General features: G+C 37.5%; 1 protein-coding gene across 5 annotated transcripts in view; it reads left to right on the forward strand.

The window, feature by feature from the left end:
* Positions 1–8,639, forward strand: part of RAPGEF6 (Rap guanine nucleotide exchange factor 6) — a 263,794-nt gene that overhangs the window by 94,016 nt on the left and 161,139 nt on the right. For all 5 annotated transcript variants that reach the window (XM_006166893.3, XM_006166895.3, XM_006166894.3 and 2 more), the window contains one exon: positions 4,807–4,950. In XM_006166893.3, the coding sequence (XP_006166955.1) occupies positions 4,807–4,950 (144 nt within the window). The remainder of the gene's footprint in view (positions 1–4,806; positions 4,951–8,639) is intronic.

Here is an 8,639-nt window from a genome sequence, read left to right on the forward strand (position 1 = left end):
GGTTCAGGCCCTGGCCTTGGAGGCTTGCTTTCCTACTTTTCCTTTCTCTCTCTCTCTCTCTGTCTCTCTCTGTCTCTCTGTATCTCTGTCTCTCTGATCAAATTAAATAAATAATGATGATGATAATAAATTAAATGAAATACAAATCTCAAAAAAAGGGGGGGAACCAGCAGTTAGCGTAATGGCTATGTCGCTGGACTCCCACGTAGTCGACCGTGGTTCGTGTCCCGGACCCGGTGGCTTAAAACTCACACCGGGCGCGTGTGCGTGCGTGCCCAAGATCCCGAGAGGAGAATGGAGGAGAAGGGATTGCGGCGTGACCATCCCCCCTGGGGGGTGATTTCTCGCTTTCTGTCTCTATGTCTCTCTCTGTCTGTCTGGCGAGCGCACGCGCCCTACAGTGAAAATCTCTCCAAAAAAAAAAAAAGGGGGGGAAAGTGAAAATCTCAATGAGGTAGTACATAAGCTCAAAATATAGTTCTTGAACTGAAAAATCAATCTACTGTCTCTTCTGTAGTTTATTGGAAGAGTAATATTCAGTAACTTATTCCGCCTACCTGTATATTTTCTGGAAACATTATTATGTATTTCTAAGTGGCTAGCATATTTAAGGAGAAAGAGATTTAATTTAATGTCCTTTTGGCAAACCTCTTGAGTGTTAAGTAAACAAGGATGAATGTAATATTGTACAGTTCATGCCTTAGGGAGCTTGTTATCTTGTTAGTAAAGTAGACTTACCAAGTAATTATGATAGGTATGCTTAGTGTTATAGAAGTAACACGTTCTTGTAGTAGAAGGGGGATTGTTTGAACTGGCAAGTATGCTAGGAGACTGACGTGTTGGCAGAGAAGGAAAGGGTTTTAGGCAGAGGTAACACCAGCATATTCAAAGACCTAAAGGCAGTAGGGAGCATGTCCCATTTATATACAATAAGCCAGTATGAGAAGGAAGATGTCTTTTGTAGTTAGGGAAGAGATAGCAGTTCAAATGTGCCTTAAAATATTGGTGTTGTCTAATTTGTAGCGTGAGAAGATAGAATGGGTAGGATAACATAAACTGAGGAAAGAAAGTATTTAGCAGGGTGTAAGTTATTTATAGGGTGCAAAAATGGTCATGTTGACTTGGCTACTACTTACTCTTAAACTCTCACATCTGAAACAGATCAGAATATAGACATAAGCTCTTTTAGAAAAATAATCCTGGTGTTGTGGTTAAGGTGGCTGGATTCAGCATGGTGGGATGTGTCCTTTGAGTCCTGGACCCAGCAGCTTGAAAAACACTTTGGACACATGTGCATGCATGCCCCAAGTCCTGAAGACAGAGAGAAATGGAGGAGAAGGGATTAAGAGATGACATGACATATGGCCATTTCTCATTGGAGGGGATGCTTTCTCACTTTTCTTCTCTCGCGTTCTCTGTCTCTCTCTCTCTCTCTAGCAAGTGCACACTTCCTGGCAAAATTTAAAAAAAAAAATTGATTGGAAAACTCTTCAAATCTCATTAGTGCTTTTATGTAAGATTTTTTTTAGTGGGAAGGAGGATAAGAGAACAGCTTTTTCAGGGTTATAGGAATAAGATAAAGTAATGAAAGTATTTTGCAGAACAAGTATACATGACTTAGAATATCAAATGTGGGAATTTTAAGTTTATTTGGTAAATAACAAAGGTCCATTGTAGCATACTAAAGAGGAGACCTGATGTAATGATGATTAATCTAGATGATTTATCTGAGCATGCAGAGTGAACTGGGAGGCAGACATCTAAAGCAGCAAGCTCACCAATTGCTGTAGCTCAAGACTGAGATGATTAAGACTTGAGTAAGGGGCGATGGTGATGAGAATGAAAAGACGTTATGAGAGGGATATATAACAAAAGAATTGATGATCTGAGAATAAGTGAACCTGAGATTCAGAAGACAAGCAGGGGATCTGAGAATGTTTATGAGATTACATATTTGGGTTCCTTTTAATGTCGTATCTCTTGCTAATATTTCGATAATATATCACATTAAAAGGAAAGTCATTGCAATAGAAAAACTGAATTCATCATTTGTTCATTGATTATGAGGTTAGTTATAAGGCATATTTTAGAAAATATTAATATACCTTTGTACAAATAGTTAAGGTTTAATATTATGGCCTAATCTTTGATGAGACAGACAAGGCAGTCTTGTATTAGGTTGATGCAAAGCAATTGCGGTTTTGGATCATGAATTTTAAATCATTTTAACTAAACTCAAACACATCTTTATTAATCAAAACAGGAACCGTTATAATCACCACAGTTCTGCCAACAAGAAGTAAGTTTGTTTATTGCTATGGCATAAAAATCCATGCTTCAGGATTTGGCAAACTCTTGGAAAACATCTTTTTTTTTTCTTAAAAAAAAGAATTATTTTATTTTATTTTATTTTGTTTATTTTAATTTGACCAGAGAGGGGCAGAGATAGAAAGAGCAAGAGAGATAGAAAGTGAGGAAGCAAGCCGCCAGGTCCAGGACTCAAACTGTGATCAGCCATGTGGGAGTCCATCATCCTTAACCACCACCCCACCTGCCAGCCCCAGAAAGCATCTTCTGCGTCCTGCTGGTTGCGGAAACGTTTTCCCTGCAAAAAAGTTGTTGAGATGCTTGAAGAGGTGGTAATCAGTTGGTGAGAGAGCAGGTGAATATGGCAGATGCAGCAAAACTTCATAGCCCAATTAGATCCACTTTTGAAGCATTAGTTATGTGATGCACAGTCGAGCAATGTCAGTCATGGAGAAGAATTGAGCCCTTTCTGTTTAACCAGTGCCAGGTGCCGGTGTTACAGAATTGGGTGCATCTCATTGATTTGCTGAACATACTTCTCAGATGCAATGGTTTTGCTGGAATTCAAAAAGCTGTAGTGGATCAGACCCCACCAAACAGTGACCATGACCTATATTTGATGCAAGTTTGGCTTTAGGAAGTGCTTTAGAGCTACCTCTTGTTCTAACCACTGAGCTGGTCTTTGCTGGTCATCTCTGGTCATCATATAAAATGCACTTTGCATCACACATCACAATCCAATTGAGTAATGGTTTGTTATTGTTTCATACAACAAGATAAAATGACACTTCAAAATGATTTTTTAGATTTTCAGTCAGCTATGAGGCACCCATTTATCGAGCTTTTTCACCTTTCCAGTTTGCTTCAAATACTGAACAACTGTAGAATGGTTGACTGAGTTCTTCAGCAACTTCTCGTGAGTTGTAAGAGGATCAGTTTCGATGATTGTGATGACTGCTCTCAGTTGGTTGCTGTCAACTTCTGATGGTTGGCCACTATACTCCTCATCTTCAAGGCTCCTGTCTCCTTTGCACAACTGATTTTTTAAAAGAATTATTTATTATTATTATTATCATTTTTAACTTGCTATAGTCATCAGTAAAAGGGAAAGTGAGAAAGCAAGTCGCCAGGTCTGGGACTCAAACCACAGTCACCCATGTAGCAGTGCAGCGCCTTAACCACCACACCATCTGCTGGCCCCTGCAGAACTTCTTGAATCATCACTGCTCTGTACGTTCTTCATTAGCAGCCCCTGGGCTGATGCATTGTTGATGTTGCAAGTTGCTGCTGCTTTATGATGCATTTTGAATTCAAATAAGAAAATCAACTGAATTTGCTTTTTGTCTAACATCATTTTTATAGCCTGCAGTACATATAAAATAAATATCAGGTAATAAGTCATTAACAAAAAAATAAAGCAAGAAATATGTATTAAAATAATATAAAACATAAACACACCACATTTATTTTAGAATGTATCCATTATCAAATGACAAATTTCAACAGTGCAAAACTGCAATTTCTTTTGCACCAACCTGGTATTAACATCATAATCTGTGAAGACAGATAATATCACCATCATGAGATTAGAAAGTCATCAATCCCTCTGGGTTTTACTTTTTCTATAAACTAGAAATAGTGGGACCCCATCGCTTAGTGGTTAAGTGACCCAGGTCTCACGTGGATGACCATGGTTCAAACCCCAGCCTTGGTGACTTGATAAACATGTAAGGCACGTGTGTGTGTATGTGCCCCAAATCCTGGCAGGATGGAAAAAAGGAAGAGCTGAGATTGCTGCATGACCATACTCTGCTGGCGGTACTTTCTCCTCCCTCTCTCTCCTTCTCTTTGTCTCCGTTTTTCTCTGGTGAACACATGGCTCTGGCAATTAAAATAAAAAACTAGATATAATAATACCTGTTGTATGAACTAATAGTATAACATATATGCTGGTCCATTTTAAAGTCCCAGTAGAGTTAGTGTTCCTTTTTCTTCTTTCCTAAAAGATGCTAGCTTTATTTATGGCTACTGTCATGCATTAAGACAAAAAAAACAAAAAATAATGCACAAAGTGTTTTTATTTTTCAGTAATTCTCTAAAGTCATAACCATAATTGTTTACTAAGTACAGATATGTGTATAATCAAGCAGTTTGGATTTAGACTAACTTAGAATTTGTAATTGTTGAACGTGTAGGTGTAGTAACAACCTTCATTTCTGGTAAGTGACTTTACTTAAAGCATACATGTTTATATGCACAAGAGAGACTGTTTCAAGAGAGACTGTTTCCTGGGAGGAAACTGTGGTCTTCAGATCTTTATAATAACATCACCTTTTTTTATTTTGAACTCATAAGCATCGTCCTATTCAGACTGTTTTGTTAAGGCAGTTTCTTCTAAGAAGTAAAAGAAACCTCCTTATGAGCCTGTTAAGACTCCGTAGACTGTCAGTGATATGGAAAAATTGGATATTCAATCAGGAATGTGAACATGTGTTTCAGGTAGAGAATTCCAAAGATAATGAAGATAGTATTCTACAAAGAGAAATTCCTGCCAGACAGTCTCGACGAAGGTTTCGGAAAATTAACCATAATGGAGAGCGCCAAACCATTACTGATGATGCGGACGTTAACAGCTATCTCTCTGTGAGTATGTTTAGGAGCATCTCATGGGTCTTGCCTAATTGTCAGAAACAGTATCTTTCCCATATGTTTTTGGCGATATCAACACTTTGTGCTCTATATGTAAAAGTTTGGAACAGGTAAATGTGTCTATATAGTTTTTTAAAATACTCTGCTTGGTTAAGTTAGAAAAACTGGTCAGTGGAAGTTTGGGTTTTTGCTTTGCCTTTTTTTTTTTTTTTTTTTAGTTTTGCTATAGAGTACATTCACTCACCAGAGACAGAAAGAGAGAGGGGAAAAGTGAGAAAGCACTACCCCCCCACCCCCCCAGGGAGGATGGCCATGCAACAGTCCCTTCTTAAAATTCCATTCTCTTCTCGGGATTTTGGACATGCACGCACACATGCCAGCTTGTTTTTCAGGCTGCCCAGTCCAGGGCTCCAACCACACACTCGGCCATATGGGATCCAGCCACCTGAACCATCATACCACTGGCTGGCCCACTTTTTATTTTTATTTTTTTAATAATAATGTAAAAAAATAGTCTTATACCTTTTTAGACCTATTTGTAGGTTTTCTTGTCTTTTTATTGCCTGCATGAAGTAGAGATAGTCATTTCTGAGTACTCAGGTAATAAATAGACTCACGGAGAACTTTTTTTCCTGATATACTGTAAGATATAGGAAAGAAAAAAAAACAACACAGCAGTTCTTTCTGTGAGATGAGGGACAGATAAACGTGTGTTAGCATAGTGATGTGTAGTTAGTATTGTTAGTGTAATGTAGTGTGCAAATGTTGAAGGTATATTTTCACACACAAATACTGAAAAATAGGAAGCACATGAAATACTGACTTTTGTACTCTCAGAATAAATACAAGCTTCAGAAGTCTTTAATTTTGTGGTTGTAGATAACTTCTTTTTAGACTTGAACAGAAGAAAGAATTCAAGAAATAAGGAATGGTATAGCTGAGTTCTTTTTTTTATACCGTATATTTTCATTACTAGTCAATTTAAGCTGACTTGTTTTGCTTCATTACACAAGTAATACATGTTTATTCTTGAAAAATAAAAAATTGATTGTTCCCATCACCCAATTATCTAACCATTGATGGTATTTCATATATCCTTAGATAAAGCTTTTTAACCTGTAGACAGATAGCTATGCTTTTTTTATTGCTAATTTTTAAAAATGTAAAATATATAATGTTTTGTAGTTTTTAAAACTTAAATATATGATCTGAATATGTTTGAATCTATGTAATGACTTCTTATAACATCATTCATATTGACTGTGTGGTTATGGCTTATTTCATTATAATATACCATATACCATTATAATGTACTGTAATTTATTCATTTCCCAATATTTAATTACTGAAATTGCTTCTAGTTTTGCATTATCTTTTTAAAGAGAAGGTGCTGAGAATCTTATGGTTATGTATGTCTACATCTTTATTTCTTTGGAAAATGTTTTAAGAAAATTGCTGAAGTGTCTTTAATTATTCTATTTGGTTATTATATGAGTAAGAGAGGGCATATTTTGTGTTTTGATTATTTGCTTATTTTAGTTTCATCTTTAGTGCGTTCTTAGATTTTTGGGGGAGAGGAGCAGAGGTAGGGGGAATGTTGTATCATGAATCCTAGACAGATTCCATGTTTTATCTTAGGCACTGTGGCTTATGGTCATTCATGAGTCTTTTGATTTTAGTCTTTCTTTAGGCCAAAGTTATTTCTGGTTTTTTGAGTGTACTGGAATGAAAAATAGGTACACAACTTGGGATTCTCTTTCTTTGCTGATTAAAGTAGCATTTTTACATGTAAAGACTTGTATCGCTGATGTTGGGTGGTTATCCTGTTAAGCACTATCAGAAACTCAGCAAATTGTGAAAAAGGGAGGAAAAAATGTGATAGTGAGAGGCTTTTCATTTACTTGGAATTAATGTCACCTGTTTTGTAGTTTATGACTCCTGCCAATATCCTAAATACTGTTTTTTGTCTGAGTTAGGATACTGTGTAGCAAAAATCTTAATTAGTGTTTGTGAAAGCATGCAGAAGATAATTGATTTTATGGCCACTATAGGGTCCTTTATTTTTTTCGTTTGATTGTCAGCATTTGGGACCAGCAGTTAGCATAATGGCTATGTCGCTGAACTCCCATGTAGCCGAACATGGTTCAAGTCCAGGACCCAGTGGCTTAAACTCACGCCGAGCGCGTGTGCATACGTGCCCAAGATCCCAAGAGGAGAATGGAGGAGAAGGGATTGCGGCATGGCTATCGTCCTTTATTTTTTTCGTTTGATTGTCAGCATTTGGGACCAGCAGTTAGCATAATGGCTATGTCGCTGAACTCCCATGTAGCCGAACATGGTTCAAGTCCAGGACCCAGTGGCTTAAACTCACGCCGAGCGCGTGTGCATACGTGCCCAAGATCCCAAGAGGAGAATGGAGGAGAAGGGATTGCGGCATGGCTATCCCCTCTGGGGGGGTGATTTCTCACTTTCTGTCTCTCTGTCTCTCTCTGTCTTTCTGGTAAGCACACGTGCCCTATAGCAAAAACCTCTCCAAAAGAAAAAAATTATTGTCAGCATTCAAAGAGAGAAATATCAGGAAGAAGCTTTTACACAGCAGTGGAAATTTACCAGTTTCTTTTTGAGTTTGCAAACCATTTTCAACTTTTTCTTGGTATAGTACCGACACTTTTTTAAAAAATTTTAAGATGTATAGAATATTTTATTACTGTTTTAACGTAACTGTTATTTAGTACACAACCTGTGCATCAAGATTTTGTGAGTCTTAAAGATTTTGCATGTATAGAAGTCGTCCCTTGTCCTCAGTTCTACTTTCCACCATTACTCTTACGTGGGGTCAACCACGATCCCAAAATAGATGAGTGCAGCACAGTAAGCTATTTTAAGACAGACCACATTCAGCATGGCTTTCACGATAATATATTTTGATCTGTTTTATTACAGTTATTTTAAGTACTTTTACTGTGCCTAATTTATAAATTAAACTTTTTCATAGGTATGTATATACAGCAAAGAACATAGAATATGTAGTGTTTGGCACTATCTGCAGTTTGTGGCACCCACTGGGGGCCTTGGAACATATTCTCCACAGATAAGAGAGAAATAACTAACGAATGCTTAGAATGTCTGAAAAATATGGGGAACCAGCAGTTAGCATAATGACTATGTTGCTGGACTCCCATGTAGTCGACTGTGGTTTGCGTCCCGGACCCAATGGCTTAAAACTCATGCCAGGCGCGTGTGCGTGCATGCCCAAGATCCCGAGAGGAGAATGGAGGAGAAGGGATTGCGGCGTGACCATCCCCCCTGGGGGGTGATTTCTCGCTTTCTGTCTCTATGTCTCTCTCTTCCTGTCTGGCAAGCGCATGTGCCCTATAGCGAAAAAAAAAAACTCTCCAAAGAATGTCTGAAAAATATGATTTTTATAGTTATCTATATTGCTTTGTTTACTTTGTTTTTTTTTCCTTTTTTTATTTTTTTTTCAATTTATTTATTTGAATTCATTCACTGTACATCATTATAGCATACAAAATGAGATTTTCCATCCAGAGTATACTGTATATTGTCTCAATCAAGCACATCAACAAACATGTTATTGTCAGCAAATGATCTTCCATTTCTTGTTTTCTGTATGTTTTGCTTTTTCCCCCCATCCTTGGTTCCCTATCTCTTACCCTCTGCCA

This window comes from Tupaia chinensis, unplaced genomic scaffold, assembly GCF_000334495.1.
Source record: "Tupaia chinensis unplaced genomic scaffold, TupChi_1.0 Scaffold144346_1, whole genome shotgun sequence".
Classification (NCBI taxonomy): Eukaryota; Metazoa; Chordata; class Mammalia; order Scandentia; family Tupaiidae; genus Tupaia; species Tupaia belangeri.